General features: G+C 38.3%; 1 protein-coding gene across 3 annotated transcripts in view; it reads right to left on the bottom strand.

Moving 5' to 3' along the window:
- The window catches only part of VCL (vinculin), a 111,238-nt gene that overhangs the window by 71,194 nt on the left and 20,054 nt on the right, over positions 1-19,990 (bottom strand). For all 3 annotated transcript variants that reach the window (XM_029931995.1, XM_029931997.1, XM_029931996.1), the window contains exon 2: positions 4,049-4,119. In XM_029931995.1, the coding sequence (XP_029787855.1) occupies positions 4,049-4,119 (71 nt within the window). The remainder of the gene's footprint in view (positions 1-4,048; positions 4,120-19,990) is intronic.

The raw sequence follows: 19,990 nt of genomic DNA, 5'->3' as shown, positions 1-19,990 counted from the left end.
CGACCAGCGTCCTCCTCACTCTGGTCTCTCTTACAGCTAGGAAGGTATAGTTCTACACCCCTACTCAGCAGGAAGTAGTTATGGAAGAATGACCTCCCATTTTCCCAGTCAAGAATAATTTCAAATAAAGTGAGGAGGGAATGAAAGGAAACTGTTCAAAGTCTCCCTCCACCCCCAGCCCTCCCAGCCAAGCAAAACCCACAGGTGTCTGCATTTGGCCCTCTTTTTTTTTCCCCTAGGTCAGGGGGCCAGAAAATAGACAGATATTCTTCTCTAGCCAAACAACAACCCACATCCCAGATGAGCCCCAGATAGAGCCCCTCAAAAGACCTGCCACCTCCTGCTCTATCTGGCCAAGTGTCAACCCCCTCCCCACACCCAGCCCCCGCCTTGGGCACATCTACAGCCCTCTCACATCCTTCAAAAACCCTTTAAAGGGCCCAGCCTGACAGAAACCCGGGGCAACATCTCTCTTGATGTCCGGCCCCTCTCCTCCCTTGGAGAGTGAATAACCTCTGTCCTGTTTGTCGCTCTATTCTGTGCAATTCTTTGTTGCCCATGTTGCTGGCCACCCTAACAGTTATGTGCTTTTTAAATATTGTTCAGTAAATTTTTCAGTTGATCTTAACACAGTGTTTTTCCCTGATTCCCCATGGAGACCAGGATTTCCCCCCATGGTGCAACAAAGGTGAAAAACCTACGAGTGGTTTCATCCATTGATGATCTTACCTAAATCAATTGCTTCCTAATTAAAATTGCATAATTATGACTTTCTAATTCTGTCATTAATTCCACATTTATTGGCTAAAATTCCCCTCATCATCTAGGGCTATGAGGCTACTCTGAGATAAAGTCTGTCAGGGAAGGTAACATATTTACAATTTTTTGTGTGGATGAAGACAACACTTAAGATCTATTCTCTTAGCAACTTTCATATATACAATATTGTTAACTATAATCACCATGGTGTACATTATATCCCCAGGACTTATTTATCTTATAACTGGAAGTTTGTACCTTCACTCATTTCCTCCATATTCCTGTGTGTGTGTGTGTGTGTGTGTGTGTGTGTATACATACACCAGACATACCACATTTTCTTTATTCATTCACTCTCTGCTGGACACTTAGATTGTTTCCATGTCTTGGCCACTATAAGGCTGCAGTGAACATGGGTGTGCAGATATCTTTTTGAGGTAGTGATTTTGTTTCCTTTGTGTAATACCCAGAAGTGGAATTGTTGGATCATACGGTAGTTCCACCTTTAATTTTTTTTGAAGAACCTCTGGAAAGGCAAGATAAATCTTAATTTTTTTCTTTAAATCACAAATTGCCAATAAATAAACAAACAAATAACCAGTTACTAGAGTAAGGAGCTGGTGTGTAGTTACCACCAAGGGCAATCAATGAAGTTTTGTTTTGGGTTTTTTTTTTTTTTTAACATTTATTTTATTTAGAGTGAGAGAGCAGGTGCACATGCAGGGGAGGAGCAGAGAAAGAGAAAGAGAAAGAGCACTGTCAGTGAGAAGCCCAACGGAGCCCAACACAGGGCTCAGACCCAGGAATGATAACATGATCTGAGCTGAAATCAAGAGTCAGACGCTGACCCACTGAGCCACACAGGTGCCCCTAAAGTTTTGTTTTGTTTTAAAGTTACCTACTTTTTGGAAAATATTATCACTAGGACACACTCCTTAATTTGCCTAAGTCCCCAAAGAAGCCTGTGAGAGCACATAGCATAGTTCAAGGATATATTTCTGGGAAAGAACAGAAATGAGTTTCCTGGAAAAAAAATTATTAATCAGTCAAATGATCTTCATAGACTTGAAAGTCAGGGTTGAAAGGAACTTTCTGTAGGGTCACCTAGTTCAAATATCCACCTGATGTTGATAACCCCTTGTGCATTATCTCACCATGCTCTGTACCTTCCAGGGGATGAAGGGCAAAGAGGTACAAGCTAGATCTGTGTTTTTAATGTAAGGTAATATAAGTTTAATTATAATGTTTAGCTGACAGCATTGGGCTCCTCTGAATATTACCATGCTGATGGAATGGCACATAAAGTAGGCTCATATTGCTTAGAGCTGGAAGAAACCTTGGAGGTTATCAAGTCCAATGAGGCAAATCAGAAAAGATACTCCCACAAATAGGATCTACAAAAAACAGATGCTTCTGGCCCCTTACTTCCTGACACATGAACACTTTGCAGAATTAACAGTAATACCATTATGTAGAAGCACCCACTCAAGTAAGTTAGAAATAAGACATCAATATGGGTGAAATTTTGCATCTGTTCAATGAAAATAGAACATAAGGAGGATAAATATAAAGGAATACTTCTCACTTTGTTTAAAATTGTGCTATGTAACATACATACAGAAAATTGTATAAAACATACAGATAATAAATAATTAAATGACCCATATAACTCAACACTTACATCAAGAAATATATTAGTATTTATTTGTTTGTTTTTATATTACCATTTTAGAAGCCCCTGTGGGTGTCACCCTGAGTATAACCCTCTTCCTTCCTCCCGGAAGTATGATTACCATGACTTTTGTAATCATTATTTCTTACTTATCTTCATCTTTTTACTACATATACAGGCATTCCTAAACAATTCCTACATGTTTTCAAAGTTTAAATAAATGAAGCCTACCTATGTATCTTTCATTGCTCTCAATTATTTTTGAGATTCATTTTTTTAATTGAGGTAAAATTCATATAATATAAAATCAACCATTTTGAAGTGAAAAATTCTCATTCTTTTTCATCACGGATTGGTATTTCAATTTATGACTATACCATAATTGTTTTTATCCATTCTACAATAAAGACCAGTGGAGTCATCATGAACAATGTTGATATCAATATTTTCATATATGGATCCTAGTGTACATGGGCATAAGTTTCTCTAAAAATTATCTGTCTCCTACTAACACCAAACTGTTTTCCAAAGTGGCTCCACCAATGTACATTAGGAATGTAATGCTACTAGGAGTCACAGTGTATGAGAGTTCCAACTGCTCCACATCTTTTATCAGCAACGAATATTATCACACTTCTTAATTTAGGGTTTATAATGGAGTAATTAGCACAGCTCTGATAAGTAATGAGATAGAACACCTGTTCATAACTTATTGGCCATTTAGATTTCCTCTCCTTGGAAGTGACTATTCAAATCTTTTGCCCTTTTGTTGTAACTGAATAGACTTGACTTACTTTTGACTTTTGAAAAGTAGAGATTCTACTTTTTTTTTCTGTCTTATGCGCCAACCTTTACTTTTACTTAGGACTTAACCACCATAGAACAAAAATCACTGAGCAAAGATGAACTTGACGAAGTTTTAACTAATCAAAAGTTAGTATCTCCACTTTTACTCAGGATAGCCAAAACACTGCAAATTATTTGCAGGTTTTGGGTGATAAGTAAATATAACTTAAATTTAAAATGTTACTGAAATACACTGCAATAACTTTTTTAAAGTTTGTGTCTACTATTATTCCCTTATCTCCAAAGATGTTTAGCAAACTCAGATTCATGCCCGCTAAGGTCAAAATGGTTCTGAACCCTTTCCATTCCAGATAACAAAACTCAGAAGTCAAAGTTTTATTAAAAATTACCATGTGGGGGTGCCTAGATGGCTCAGTCAGTTGAGCGTCTGGCTTCGGCTCAGGTCATGATCTCATGGTTCGTGGGTTCAAGCCCCACATCAGACTCTGTGCTGACAGCTCAGAGCCTGGAGCCTGTCTTCAGATCCTGTGTCTCCCTCTCTCTCTGACCCTCCCCTGTTCACGCTGTCTCTCTCTCTCAAAAATAAATTAAACATTAAAAAAATTTTTTAATAATTACTATGTCAAAAATGCCTAACAGCAATGAATACAACCAACAGTAGGAAACCACAGTGTTACAAGATGAGAAGTCAAAATCTCAATTGTAAACACTTTTATATTAAAAAAAAATTGCTCCTGGAATCAGTTAATTTTCTTTCCTAGCAAGAGGATTATTCTGCTTAGCAAGAGAAGACTGGTTTTAAGGACTCACTTAATAAATGCTGGTGGCATATCTCTCTTCAAAATCTGATCCTCAGTGGTTTGAACAGTCTCTTTTCCAACCTACAGGAGAAAAAGATTCACAATTCAATAATAAATTCTCAGACTTTTAAAAACCTTTATTTAAACATATTGAAACATATACTTTAATCTATCATTGAAGTTTCTAGATTCAAAGAAAATTTCTGGATTTTTCAAATTATCAAGACAGCTTCCACATATCCTTCCAAAATCTAGATGGATAACAATATGGGATACAAGCACTGTATTACCACTTGTTCGGAGTAATTCATTTGAAGGCAATACTGAGCACAGTGGAAAAAAAAAAAGAAAAAGAAAAGGGGGGGATAAATTCATCACTGAGATATAGGTATATATGTTTAACTGAAAAACTACTTTATCTTTTTTTTTTTTTTAAAGGAATCTTTATACCCAATGTGGGGCTCAAACTCACAGCCCCAAGATCAAGAGTCACATGCTCCACCAAAGGAGCCAGTCAGGTACCCCTATATCTCTAACACAGTACGTGAAATACAGAAATCAAGATAAGTAGGTTAAAAGGTCTATAAAGGAAAATATACATATATTACTGGAACAGAAAAAAGTATAAAGCAACTATGACACTGAAACTAGAAATCAAACATATGAAAATACACAACTTCACCACTAGTTAAATAAATTCAAACTAGGGGTGCCTGGGTGGCTCAGTTGGTTGACTACCTGACTCAATGTCAGTTCACTCAGGTCACGATCCCAAGGTCCTAGGATCAAAGCCTTGCCTCAGGCTCTGCATTGAGCATGGAGTCTGCCCTTCTCCCTCACTCATGCTCTCTCTAAAATTAAAAAAAAAATTTTTTTAATTAAAAATAAATAAAGAAATTCAAACATGATTTTTCTCCCAATTATAGAGCAACTTTACAAAAAGAATATAGGGGTGCCTGGGTGGCCTAGTCAGTTTAGCAACTGACTTCAGCTCAGGTCATGATCTCATGGTTTGTGGGTTCGAGCCCCGTGTCGGGCTCTGTGCTAACAGCTCAGAGCCTGGAGCCTGCTTCAGATTCTGTGTGTCCCTCTCTCTCTGTCCCTCCCCCACTCATGCTCTGTTTCTCTCTGTCTCAACAATAAACAAATATAAAAAAATTTTTAAAGTTTAAAAAAATAAAATAAAATAAAAAAGAATATACAATGCTGAATGCTACAATGGAATAGTTCTATACCCTTCTTGTGGCAATGTAAACTGGCATACTCTATTTGGAAAAGCATTTACTTAGTATGTATTAAAAGATATAAAAAGTCATATCTAGAAATTCCACTTAAGAGAAATATACTATAAGCAATAATACCAAATGTGGAAATAACAAGATTCATAAAAATATTCACTATCATGTTAGTTATAAGAGCTAAAACATTTTTTAAATAACTTCTCCAACAATGAAGAACAGTTAAGTAAATTAAGATAGAGTACTACAGAGCCATTAAAACAACAGTTTTAAAGATTCAGCACTACATGAAAATTTTTATGACATTATATTTCATTTAAAAGGAAGAATAAAAATAATAAATATACTATGATTACAACAAGCCAAAAAAAATCCATATGTATGAGGCAAAACACTGAAAGAATACAAGTAGCAAAATGTTAATGGTGGTTATAATGATGCTTAGGAAATTCTGTATCTGGATTTCCTATTTTCTAATCTTCTGAAATGTGAATGTACAATTTTTATAATTTAAAAAGTAATATTGAAATGTTACTCTGGGTTATTTAGATGCAATTATTTCCTACCTAATAATTGTAATAATTAAGTCATTTCATACAAATCTTCCAAATAGTAATAGCTAAAAATATAAGAAATGTATCAAAATATTAAAAGCCGCACTAACCAGATTATGTGCACATGGATTTATTATACCACAAATGGTACACATACTCACTTTCTTCAAAATTAGCCCTCTGGAGGGCTTGGACGTCAACTTTTCTTTCACTATAGCTCTATCACATATTCTAAAGTACTCTAAGAAAGGTAAACTTGAATATAGTAAATGATGAACTCCACCCATTTTACCAATATGAAGCTACATAAAAGTGCTAAATCATAAATATAAACCACAATTTAATGCAGAAATCTGTAAATTTAACTTTTGATTGAGTTTAAAGAAGAAAAACAAGTAAGAAAAATTCCTTAGTGCACAATAAATCAGCTAAAGAAAATAATACAATAAACTCTTCTCAGGGACTACAAGTCATGCATAAGTTAATGAATACAAGTTTTCTCTCTCAAGTTAATAGCTCAGAAAAAGGAAAAACACATATACCACTGTGTAATAGCCAGTGCTTTTGTAGACAATAGACTGTCTGTATCATAATAAAAGCCTTTCAAAATCAGTAGCTGGTTCTCTAGAATTTCTCAGATCAAAACATGACAGAATATTTCCAGATGTATTGTTCACTATATTTTCCAACTAAAATCAACCATTCAAAAAGCTGTGGGCCATGATTTCATGAAATAAAAAATGAAGTTCAGCAACAAAGTCACTAGTTCATACTGAATATAAGGGCCTAGAAGGATATTCACATTTAGACGCATGGAGATTTCTTTTACACACACAGAGACAGAGACAGCAAGGGAAGAAGAGGAGTGGTCCCGCTTATGTCTTCTTTAGAAAACATTCAGTTATTCAGCATTATGAAACATTTATTGAGTACAACTACATAAGTCAGGCACAGTTCTAGGTACCGGGACTAGAGCAGGGAGTAAAAATAAGTCTCCGGGGTGCCTGGGGGGCTCAGTTGGTTAGGCCTCCGACTTCGGCTCAGATCAGATCTCACGTTCGTGGGTTCGAGCCCTGCGTTGGGCTCTGTGCTGACAGCTAGCTCAGAGCCTGGAGCCTGCTTCAGATTCTGTGTCTCTCTCTCTCTCTCTCTGACCCTCCCCCTCTCATGCTCTGTCTCTTCTGTATCAAAAATAAATAAAGCATTAAAAAAAAATTAAAAAAAAATAAGTCTCCTGCCCTCATGGAACTTATATTCTAGTAGTAGTAGACAGAGAGTACACAAGTACATAAACAAAGAAAATCACCCCAGATAATGGTAAAGATGATGCTATAAACAGTATATGGTAGGAGTAGAGGGTGTGGATAAAGAAGACTTCTCTGAGGAAGTAACCCTGAAGCTGAGACTCTGAAGCTGAGAAGGAAGCCTCATGCAAGAACTGGGAAAGGACACTCCAGAGGGAGAAACAAGAAAAAGACCCTATGGCAGGAAAGGTTGAGATATCCATGAGTACACCCAACAAAACAATTAAAACAGTTTTTTGCAAATACCCAGAGTGGCTGAAGTTCAAGGAGTGGAAGTGTGGTGATAGGGTTGGATAAGAAGGCAAGGGCCAGATGGCAAAGAGGGTTTTAGGCCAGGTTAAGATGTGTGGAATCTTTTCTATATACAGTAAGAAGAAGGAGCACTAAACAGGAGATTAAAATGATCTGATTTTCTTTTTAAAAAGACATTTTTGTCTGTTATATGGCCAACTGACCTTAGTGGGTAAGAGGAAGCAGCATGACCAGTTAGAAGGCTACTGCAGTCATCCAGTGGAGAGATGGCAGTGACTTAAAATAACACATGAAAGTGGAAACGGAGAATTAATTCTTTTGGAGGAAGAATAGAACTTGCTCTTGGACTGCAAGGAGTTGGGGGGAGATGAGGAATAGATGGAGAGGGAAAAAACCAGAAATGACTTCTGATCAATTAGGTGAAAGGTCTTTGAAGACAGCAATGCTAGAAGGCTGATATATGGCAAAGATTTATCCTCAAAAACTAAAACAATCATGGGGCACCTGGATTGCTCAGTCGGTTAAGTGTCCACCTCTTGGTTTTGGCTCAGATCATGATCTCACAGTTTTGGGAGTTCGAGCCCCATGCAGCACAGAACCTGCTTGGGATGCTCCCTCCTTCTCTCTCTCTGTCACTCCCCGACTCACACTATCTCTGTCTCTCTCAAAAAAATTAAATTTTAAAAATAAAGATAGTTTTAGGGCACCTGGGTGGCTCAGACGGTTGAGCGTCCGACTGCAGCTCAGGTCACCATTTCATGGTTTGTGGGTTCGAGCCCTGCATCAGGCTCTGTGCTGATAGCTAGCTCAGAGCCTGGAGGCTGTCTTTGGATTGTGTCTCCCTCTCTCTCTGGCCCTCCTCTGCTCTCGCTGTCTCTCTCTCTCAAAAATAAATAAAGCATTAAAAAATCTTTTAAATAATAAAAATAAAGATAATCTATTTTTTTAATAAGTAAAAATAAAAATGAAGCAATCATGAGTACACCCAACAAAACCATTAAAACAGTTTTTTGCAAATACCCAATATTATGAGCCTGGTGGAGGTAATCACTAAAGAATGAATTTTACTTAATTATTGTATGTCTTTTTTCTAAGGGTAGGGGTAAGTGGGGAAAGAAAAGTAAATAATAAAAATATACTCAAAGGCTACTTATCCAGAATCATGTGGTTCCAGAGCCTGTGCTTTTTTTTTTTTTCCTGGGGGGGGGGGGGGGGGGGGGGGGGAGGAGGCAGGAATGGAGGGAAGGGCAGAGGAAGAGAGAGACTCTTAAGCAGGCTCCACACTCAGTACAGAGCCCAATGCAAGGCTTAGTCCCACAACCCTGGGATCATTACCTGAGCTGAAATAGAGTCAGATGCTCAACTGACTGAGTCACCCAGGGGACCCCTTGATTTGCTATTCTCAGCTGCATTCATACTTGTGGTGACAGTATCCACAGTCACTCCAATCTTCAATATACTTAGTCCAGAATTAAATTAGGTACAATGAGTAAATGCTCCCATTTTTAAGGCACAACACATAAAACATGACTATGTAGAATAAACGCCATTTTCACTTGAGGAACTGATTTTCAGCAATGCTGCCCAACAGAACTTTCTGCTCTGATAGAAATGTTCTTTTTGAACTGTCTTACCCGATACAGTAGCCATTAACTACATGTGCCTACTGAGCAACATGTGCCTAGTGAGCAGTACGGCTAGTGCGACTGAAGAAGTAAATTAGTGCTTTTTATTTAATTTTAATTAAACTTAAGGTTTTATTTTTCATTGATAGCATGTTAGGTTCAGAGCAAAACCAAGGGAAGACACAGAGATTTCTCATACACATCCTGCTCCATACAACAGCCTCCACCATTATCAACATCCCACACCAGAGAAGTACATTTGTTACTACCCATAAACCTACCACTGACTACATCATAATCACCCAAAACTCACAGTTGACATGACAATTCACTCCTAGCAACCATTAATCTTTTCACTGTCTACACAGTTTTACCTTTTCTAGAATGTCATACAGTTAGAATCATCCTGTATGTAGAGTTTATAGATTGGTTTCATTCATTAATTTTAATTTAAATTGCTACATGTAGCTAGTGGCTACTATCTGGCACAGCTCAGGTCTGTGGGACTTTCACTGTCTCCTAAAACTGGTCTTCCTGACTCCAGACTTCCTTCTTCTAATTCATTCTTCATACAGCTTCTAGATTAACCTTCATTTTTGCCTTTGCTGCGTGGTCTCTTCACAAAAAACAACGGAGCTGGGTCTGCAAAGACAGAGTTGCTAGATGGAGAAGAGAGGGATCAGACAGTCCAAGCAGAAAAGAGAAAACAGGCAAAGGCTCAGATGTGTTTGAGCATATGGTTGACTAGACAAGAAAGACAGGCTAGTGTGGCCTCAGCAAAAGAAATGAGGCTAGGAAGGAAAGCTCCAGTCACCCTGGGGAGGGCTTTGTATGCCAAGCAAAGGCAGAAGACTGATTATGTAACTTAACCTGCCTATTTATTCAAAGGTTATCATCCTCTGTTCTAGATCTTTCCAACTCAGTGTTCTATCACTGAAGTATCAAGAAGTTCCAAAGAAGCCAGTTTCTAAAGATATGCAGGACCAGAAAAGCATCTTCTATTTGTGAAGAACTGGCAAAGTCTGTCTAGGAGAGCCAAGATAAAGCTTCACATTTTTAGGCCATCAACGAGGAAATGCACTTTCCTTCTCCTTCCCCACACTATCAGCACAAAGACAGCTTCTTTAGTATGCATCTTTTCCAAATAAAAAGAGTAGAACAAAAGAAGGGATTAATTCACAAAATGCTCTTTGTTAACTAGCAGGAATCTTCATGGCTTATGGAGAAATATTACTCCTGGAGGCCTCAGCCTTACTACAGGGAAGCATGCTTCCTAATACAGGCTATACTTTGCAAACAAGCAGGTCAGTAATAATTTGGACAGATGCTTCTTTCAACCGGTGCAGCACCAGTCATTAAAACACTTGAGTAGTTAAGCCAAATGTTTTTGCTACATACATGTTAAGAGCACATGCACAGGAATTTAAGTGACTTGGTTTCAGTTGAGCATCTGACTCTTGATCTCAGCTCAGGTCTTAATCTCAGTTTAGGCCCCATCCTGGGCATGAAGCCTACTTTAAAAATGTAGGGAAAAGAATACCAAATCGGTCTTAGAGTCTAAGTTCTGATGTTTTCCAGGTGAGCATTTAAAAACAACCCTTTCAAAGTAATCTAACTTTATAGTCAATACATTTTATTACTTCCAAGCTTTGTTCCATTGCTGAAATTCAGATTTGTTGGTTCTATTCACTGCTAAAACTATTTCTCTTTTATTCTCTTCTTCAGGGAATTGCCTCTAACTCTTGAGACCCAATTCTCTCAATTCAATAAAAAGGCAGTTAGTGCCAACTATGTGTCCGCTAGGTGGTAGGAAGAGAATGAGATAAGAAATAAAGCATCCTTAGACAGATAAACTGAAATAAGGGTAGTGAATGAGTAAGAGGCCTGGGGGCATTTTCAAGGGGCTTGGCGGGAAGCCCTGTTTCTTTTGAAGAGCTCTTACTTTGTTCAGTAGTTAATTTAAATATCTTTTGTTCAATAGGTGACTTTAGTTCAAAATTCTATGTGAGAGGACTTTTGTCTTCTACTGTTGTTATTATTACTCCTTTTATCATAATCTACTCAATTTGGTTCAGTAATGTAGAGAGATTTGGTTTCTTTCCAGCAAAAAAAAAAAAAAGAAAGAGAAAGAAAAAGAAAAAAAAAAGCTTGGCTGGTTCAAGTCATTACCCAGACTAAAAATATGTTAATGTAGATGTCTCCCATAGCTAGACTAAGTCTAAGAAAACAGAAAGAAAAACACATAAGAGAGAATTTGTGTTGGAGATTATGTACGTGGTAGCCATAGAACATCAGATTTAAAGGGTGCAGGAAGATGGTAATCAACAGATGTCCGTAATGTATTTTTTTACTTTTAATGTTTTTATTCATTTTTGAGAGAGAGCTAAAAGGGGAAGGGCACAGGAAGAGGAAGAGAGAGAATCCCAAGCAGGTTCCACATTGTCAGCGCAAAGCCCGATAGGAGCTCGAACCCACAAACCGTGAAATCATGACCTGAGCTGAAATTGAGTCAGATGCTTAACCAACTGAGCTTCCCAGGTGCTCCCCTCATGTATTTAGACAAGAAAATGCAAATGATGAAAGTGTAAGCCTAATGTACAGTTAAAGTTACAGTAGGCCAGCTATGGAGCCAACTGATGGAAACCAACTGATTGTGACCAGACAACGGAATGTACACCCTTCTGCCTGCACTTAGTTTGGCTCAAATCTCTATTTCTATAGTGTAAGTATTAGGCTAACCAATCCATCATACTGAAGGGCCATTCTGATATGCAGCTGTGTCCAGTTCCCTGTCTGGATTACAATGTATGTGCCCACCATCAGCAACACTTTTGCTTGTTTTCCTGCGGTGGTGATGGACTTGTGATCCACCCACCCACCCCCCCAGCGCACCTTTTACATTATTCACAGATGATATACTAGAGTCAGGTGTTTATAAAAAACCATATATCCAGAAAAATGAGTACTCTCTAATTCTACTCTGATTTCCAACTCACTCATTTAATCAACCACTCGTTGAGTACTTCCTATGTGGTAGACACTATGCACAACACTGTGTGTGATGGCAATATAAAAATAAGTGAGATTCAGTCTTTGCCCTTTACATAAAGACAAGACAAACGCTTAAACAAATCATTGTAACAGTGTGATGCATGCTCTGAGTCACATCCAAGCTTCAGCTCTACATCAGTGATATAGAAGAAGTTTCACAGAGGAAAAGAAACTCTAGAAAGGCTGATAAGACTACTTCTCCAGGATTAATGGGATTCGGGAAACAAAGAGCTTTCCAGCAGTGGGGCAGCATATGTGAAGGTAGGGCCCGTTCAGGGAACATAGATCCACAGGGAGGTGATATAGAGAAGACAGGAAGTTGGAGAAGCCTAAAGGGACCACATTAGGGAGGACCTTGTATGCAGTGGATTTAGACTTTATTCTCTAAACAACAGGAAATTATTTAATGGTTCAAAGCAAAAGACATTAGGTTTGCATTTCAGTAAGAAAAATTCAGCAGCAAAAATGGACCAAAGGGAAAAAAAACTAGGATGACTAGTTCATTTGTCAGTTAATTTATTCAATCAAATATTTATATAACATACCATGTGCCAGGTATTATAGAGAGTAATGAAGAAAATACATGTGGCCCCTAACTGCACAGAGCTTAGAGTCTTAGTGAAAGTAAACTAAAGATACACTAAAGCAGCAGCAGTATGGATTGATATGAAGGCAGATTTAAGAGGTGCATCTATATGACATTCCTTGTGGAGGGTAAGGAGAAAGCTAGAATGGCTCCCAGGCTCCTGACTCAAATGGACTTGGTAGAACAGGTAATACAGGAAGAGAAAACTAGATCTGAGAGGGAAAGCAATGATTATATATGGAATGTTGAGATGGGGATAAGCAACCCGTTCAATAAGCAACTGAAGAGATGGTTCCTCAGTTTACATGCCTGGACTGAAGACACAGAGTAGAGCTGGTAGAAGAACAAGCTGGTGAAAAGAGCTGAGAAGGAAATGTCTGAGTGGGATGTGGGGAATGGTAGCACTATGCCAGGAAAGCCAAAGAAATAGTTTCAAGAATGTGAAGGACCAGTCAATAGTGTCTACTGCCAGAGTTAATGGTTTCTAGTATATTCACAGAGTTGTGCAACCATCACTGTAATCATTTTCTGAACATTGTCATCACCCCATAGAGAAACCATTAGCAGTCACTCCTTATATTTACCCTCCCTCACCCCATCCAACTGTAGGCAATCAGTAATTTACTTTCTGTCTCTGCAGATTTGCCTATATTTGATACAAATAAAATCACACACTATATGACCTTTAGTGACTGGCTTCTTTCCTGCTGGAGCATACAGCAGGACTTCATTGCTTTTTATTGACAAATAATATTCCATTGTATGGTGATATCACATATTTTCCCCATCTGTGAGCTGTCTTCACTTTCTTGACGGTATCCTTTGTAGCACAAAAGTTTTAATTTTGATGAAATTCAAGTTATCCATTTTTTCCTTTGTGGCTTGTGCTTTTAGTATAGTATCTAAGAAGGCTCTGCATGACCAAGGTCATGAAGATTTATTCCTTTGTTTTATTCTAAGAATTTTATAGTTTTAGCTCTTACATTTTAGGTCTACAATCCATCTGAAGTTAATTTTTGTGTATGCTGTGAGGAAAGAGTTATTACTTTCTTTAAAGAAAACCAAACATGTTAGTAGCCTGAAAGAAAAGGAGGCAGGAAACAAGACCTTGATTACAAAGCAAGGTCTCTAAAGAGGCAGGGACAGAATCTGGAGAATGGGTATAGACAGTAACATTTACCAGAAGGAAATCATTTCTTCCTCAGAGGCAAGAGGGATGGTGAGTGACGAAAGAGATATTAACTCTAACTGTGGGGTCTATGAGTTATTTCTTCATAGGAATTTACAAAACATATTACTTTATTTAAGGATCTAAGGTAACCTTTAGCCAGAAAATCTGTTTAATTGTATTTAATCCACCACTTTCCAATTTCTTAATATCTACTAAACCTATGATGGAATTGGAATTTGTAGGATATACTTAGGAAAACAGTCATGGCCACGAGTTACAAATTAGTGGCCTTTGTGCAGAATTTGGACCAATGGTAATTTATGTTTCCCCCACATTGTTTTTAAATCAACAAATTTCATAAAGATACAAATTTCTGACAACTCTTGAAACACTGGAAGATTGGCCATAGCAGATCTGCATTTCAGCAAAGAAACAATTTGCTACAACCCGAATGTCCTACTTAGGGAATATACTCTCGGTACCATTCCCTATAATCTTCACCTCCAGACCATTTCACTCATTTATGTCAGTTCCCGGTCCCTGTGGGCACCTGGGTTTACCATTCCTACACTAGGCAACCCACCCTCTCAGCGTCTACACAGAGTGAAAATACCTGAAGCTACTCTTAGAAATTCCTTATCCAAGTCCCCTCTAAATATTTTGTTATAAAAGTGCTCTTCCTGTGAGCTGTAAGAAAGACTGAGAGAAGTATTTATGTCAGGAATGACAAAACGGCAGTAATATGGGCTAGGTGTAATCTACAGACCTATTTTGTTTGACGGGCACAGTATTTTTTAAATGGAAAATTTCACATTAAAGAGGAATATAAATTTCCAGGTTTTACTGGATATCAGGAAGATCTGGGAACAGAAGGCCCTGTTTCCATATGGCAACAAGCTGGAGATAGTAACAGTTTTCTTCAATCAGGTCCTGCATTTTTCATTTTATCACAATCCCTACCACTCCCCAATATCCTCTAACTAGTCTGATTCACATATTTACCTATTTGGCCATGCAGGCATCTAAATTTGTGCCATCTGATTTAACAAAATCATTCAGTTCTTATATGCTTTTTAAAAATACTTATTTATTTTTGAGAGACCATCAGTGAGGGAGGATCGGGGGAGGGGGGACAGAAGCAAATTCTGCGCTGACTGGAGAGAGCCCAATGTGGGGCTCAAACTCACAAACTGTGAGATTATGACCAGAGCCAAAGTCGGGATGCTCAACGAACTGAGCCATCCAGGCGCCCTGAACAAAATCATTCAGTTCTTAATTAGCACAGCACACAGGACAAGATTCCCAACATCATGAGTGTCATGGGAAATTCTACTTATGCCTCAGCTATTTCACTAGGGAAATATCCCACTCTCCCCCAAACACATATCCACCTCAAGAAAAAAAAAATGATTGGATGGAAACACAACATGGAAAGTAGAATATCAGGTGATTTCTCTTCTTAATCTTTTCCTATACTTTCCAGATTTTTAAAAAAATGACTATGCATTACCTCTATAATCAGAAAAATATAAACTAAATTTCTAAAATGTGTCAACAGGGGCATCTGGGTGGCTCAGTTAGTTGAGAGTCCATCTTCGGCTCAGGTCATGATCTTGCAGTTCATGAGTTCAAGCACCCACTGGGCTTGCTGCTGTCAGTGCAGAGCCCACTTCGGATCCTCTGTCCCCCTCTCTGCCTTCCCCTCTCCTGCTTGTACTCTCTCTCAAAAATAAATAAAATATTTAAAAATAAAATAATAAAATGAAATAAAACATGTTCACAATATTCTTGGTAAGGGGGGCACCTGGGTGGCTCAGTCAGTTAGGCATCCAGCTCTAGATGTTGGCTCAGGATAAAACCTCACCATTTTTGAGTTGGAGCCCTGCATTAGGCTCTGCACTGACGGTGTGGAGCCTACTTGGGATTCTCTTTCTCTCCCTCTTTCTCTGTCCTTCCCCTGTGCTCTCTCTCTCTCAAAATAAATATATAAACATTTATTTTTTTTAATGTTTTTTATTTATTTCTGAGAGATAGAGACAGCACAAGCAGGGGAGGGTCAGGGAGAGAGGGAGACACAGAATCTGAAACAGGCTCCAAGCTCTGAGCTAGATGTCAGCACAGAGCCCGACGCCGGGCTCGAACCCACTCGAACCCACAAACCGCAAGATCATGACCTGAGCTGAAGACGGACGCTTAACTGACTGAGCCACCCAAGTGCCCCATCAATAAACATTTAAAAATATTCTTGGTAAGTAAGAACCCATAAAGTAATGAGAAACTACCAGTGCCTAAAAGGTTCAAATTTTGACCAGCTGCCGAAAATTGAATTTAAATATGCATCAATCGGGGTGCTAGCTCAGAGCCTGGAGCTTGCTTCCAGTTCTGTGTCTCCTACTCTCTCTGCCCCCCCCTTCTCATGCTCTGTGTCTCTCTGTATCAAAAATAAATAAAACATTTTAAAAAATTTTTTAATAAATAAATATGCATCAATGATAACACAATCACATGGGATAAACAGTAGATGAACCATGTCAGTGGCAAGTTCTAATGTCAAGCAAGCTTGTCTGATGCAACATACTTTCCCTAGAACTTGTGCTAAGCTGCCTTGGCAGCAGCCTTTTATTCTAACCCAACATAAGATTGACTGTATCAGTTAAGACGAGATAAATGTTAGCAGAGCAGCCTGCCCACCAGATTCATATTTATGAAGATGCTGTGGGCAGGCTTCCAATTGGCAAATACTAGATTCTCTCCCTCAACTCAGGATTCTTCTGTACCCTTCACAGCTACTTACACAGTCGCTCTGGATGGCCACTAATTTAACGACAAAGCAGGTCATCAGCACAAGAAACTTCTCCCCACCACCCACTTTCTCCCAGCCACCTCAAGTAAACACAAAATATGCTCCTTCCACTTCACAGAGAATTTCAGGGTAAAAAAGAATTTGGCAATCAAATCCAAATGAATCATTTTAGAAAGGAGCCTCAGAGAGGTAACTTCTCTAAGAAAGGTGCAGAACTTGAATGTAAATCCAGGCTTCTTGGCTCCATTTCCTGTGTTTTCAGGTACACTTCCTAACATGCAAGGAAGACATTAAGTGACAAATATTCCTACACTCATTTACAGCATATCAAATCCTACTTAAAGAGATTTCCATTTTGTTTTGAAACATGCATAAGCAAATACTACATCACATAAGGTTCCCCCGATTCTCACGCTTTAGTCCTGCCTTCAGTAAAAGGAAAGCAGGCAATAATTATGGGAAAATAAAGGGATTGTTTTTCATCCAATCTGCATAGTTTTCCTAACTTTTTTTAGCTTTAAAAAGATTACTTAAACAGGAGCTCCATGCTAGTCCCTCTGTCTTATAATTAAATAACTACTGCATATTCATAAATACTGGTGGGGAGGAAAAGATCATTGCATTATCTGAATATAATCTTTAGCAGATGCTTCAAGTAAGGAACAAATCCCAATGGGGTCGGGTCTGACACACAATGACTGATAATGCACTCAGAATAGTGCCAACCAAAATAAGAAAATAATAAAGATAGTAAAAAAAAAAGTTAACATTTAATTCTATCTTTTTCTTATCTGCCCACATATACCCTTTACTCCATTCTAATTCCTTCTAGTTTGGCACAATTAACTCAGGAAGACTGACATGGGGAACAAAAGAAAAAGAAAAAAATTAAATTTCCTTACAACTTAGAGCCCAGTGATAAGTCCTTGAATCAGGCAGAATGACCTTCCTCTAGGAACTCAACTGCCTTGATGTTAATACTTTGCTAAGGGCAAAAGGCAACCTGAGTTTAACATCCCAACCTCCAGGATCCTGTAAGTCTCCATTAACATAAAAATTCCTTTGGAAACTTCCTTTATCTCTACCTCCAAGATATATGTTAGCAATCATCCTCCAAGCATTCAGCCCACTGATATCCATCTGAAGGGTCTCATGACTGAGGTTTTACTAGGCAGCAGTAAATGACCTTATCCTAGTCCCTCAAGGTCCTGGAAACTTTGTTTCCAATTTCTTAGAGACTTATACTATCCCTAACCCCTCCCAACTTGAAAGTATGTAATCAATTGTTTCTCACAACCCCAGTGCAGTCCTTTATGCCCACGGGTCCAGTCTTCATGCTTTAATAAAACCACTTTTTTGCACCAAAGATGTCTCCCCAATTCTTTCTTGACCACTTGCTCCAAGCCCCAACATTTCCACATCAAACATCTTCATTCATTCTTTTATTTTCATTCATTCTTCAATATACCTATAAACTAATCCTTTGACTATTAAAGTGACTAGCTGGGCTCCTTTAAAAAACAAAAATCATGGATGAACTGATGAAAAATATAAAGCTAACTATTGCCAAGAAAATTAGGTCAACTCTACCGCCTATCCTACGTGTCTCATACATGATTATGATGAATAAGAATGTGCTTTGTATATCATCAAAGGGCCATCAAATGTAGGCTGTTTCTGTGCTATAAATGTTCAGTCCCTTAAAGTATCCTAAAGGCCCCACCAGCATCAAAACAGTTTCCATCTTCTTACTGTCCTCTAACAAATCTGCTTTTCTCAAAGAACATTATTCCACAAAATTTTAAATCTACTTTTTCTGGTTTTCTGCTTTAATAGCCAGAATTGCAAATGAATTTTTTTCCTAACAGCTTTAGTTCACAAATGTACAGCATTTCAATAACAATGCAGCTTTTGCAGATAAGTCTGGGTATATAACCACCATTTGTAACTTTGTCCTTATGGAAAAATAACATCAAACGAATTTGTAAATGAACTTTCAAAATGCAACCCATTTTTACCTGGTGAAAACTGGGGACCTCGTGGAAGGTAACAGAGTAGTGGAAAAAGAACTGGGGTTTTGGAATGACTCTCGCCTCCCACTCTGCTATTATTAATACTGTGTCGTTCGGCAAGTAACTGAATCTCTTTGAATCTCAGTCTCCTAACCAGTAAAATGGGAAAAGTAAAAATCTCTCTCAAGGCTAAAGAATATAACACATATGTAAATCACATGATATCTATGTATCTTCCAGGGCCTGGAAGATAACAGGTGCTAAAAAAACATTTGTCCCTTTTTCTCTCCCTCTGCCATTGTGGTATTCATCTGTGACTTCTATTTTCTCCTTTTAAAAAAGTTCATTTTTTTAATCGAGCACATAAGTCAGGAGCTCTTTATTACTTCATTAAATCTTTGTAACAATATACCTATGAGGTAGGTACCATTACAATCTCACTTTACAGATGACAGAGGCACAGAGAGGTTCCTTGATTTGCCTAAAATTACTCAGATACTGGTGTTGACTTCAACACACCCATGCTCTAATTCTAACTCACTCTCAGGGGTGCCTGGCTGGCTCAGTCAGTAGAGAATGCGACCCTTGATCTAGGGGTTGTAAGCTTGAGCCTCCATGTTGGGTGTAGAGATGGCTTAAAAACAGAATCTTTAAAAATACAAATAAAATAAGCCACTCTACTGTGGGATGTGTGTGTGTGTGTGCATGTGTGTGTGTTTAATGAGGGAGAGAGATTCAATGATGTGTGATGCTTCCTACTGTTACATTGCATGATTCTATAATTCTATGGAGCTACGAGATGGCAAGGATAAGAAAGACTTAGAACTCACAACGGGTATATATAAATCATCAGGCTACAGTCTAATCAACTCATATCCAATTGTTCTGATTTTCCTTCCCAGAAGCTGGAAGGTTTCCACAGCCAGGACAGGTCAGGCTCACTAGAGATGCAGCAGCTTCAGCTCCATAACTGTTATTTGCTTAGGAATGATCAGCTGAGTCAACCTGGCCTCAGTTAGCTTTTAAAATTGAACCAGGAATGTCCCTTCGATAGCTCAGCTGACAGAGCGGAGGACTGTAAAATTGAACCAGGATTGACCAATAATGTAGCCTTTTACTTTTATTTTTCATTACAGGAGTGGTCAAAATTTGAAATAGAAACCCAAAGACAAATGTTTTTAAGTGTCTTCACTAAAGTTGGGAGCCATCCTGCTTGCGAACTGGAGATCTTTCAGAGTCACTTTTACAGTTTAGTAATTAAATTTGGCTCCAGGCTGTAATAGACACTCTGACCCATTAAATGACGGCAAGAAGCAAAATTACTCTATTTCTCAGCTCAAGCTACATAAATACATT

This window comes from Suricata suricatta, chromosome 2 (assembly GCF_006229205.1).
Source record: "Suricata suricatta isolate VVHF042 chromosome 2, meerkat_22Aug2017_6uvM2_HiC, whole genome shotgun sequence".
NCBI classification, from domain to species: Eukaryota; Metazoa; Chordata; class Mammalia; order Carnivora; family Herpestidae; genus Suricata; species Suricata suricatta.
Note: the sequence above shows the minus strand (reverse complement) of the source record. Positions and strands in the feature narration are given on the sequence as shown.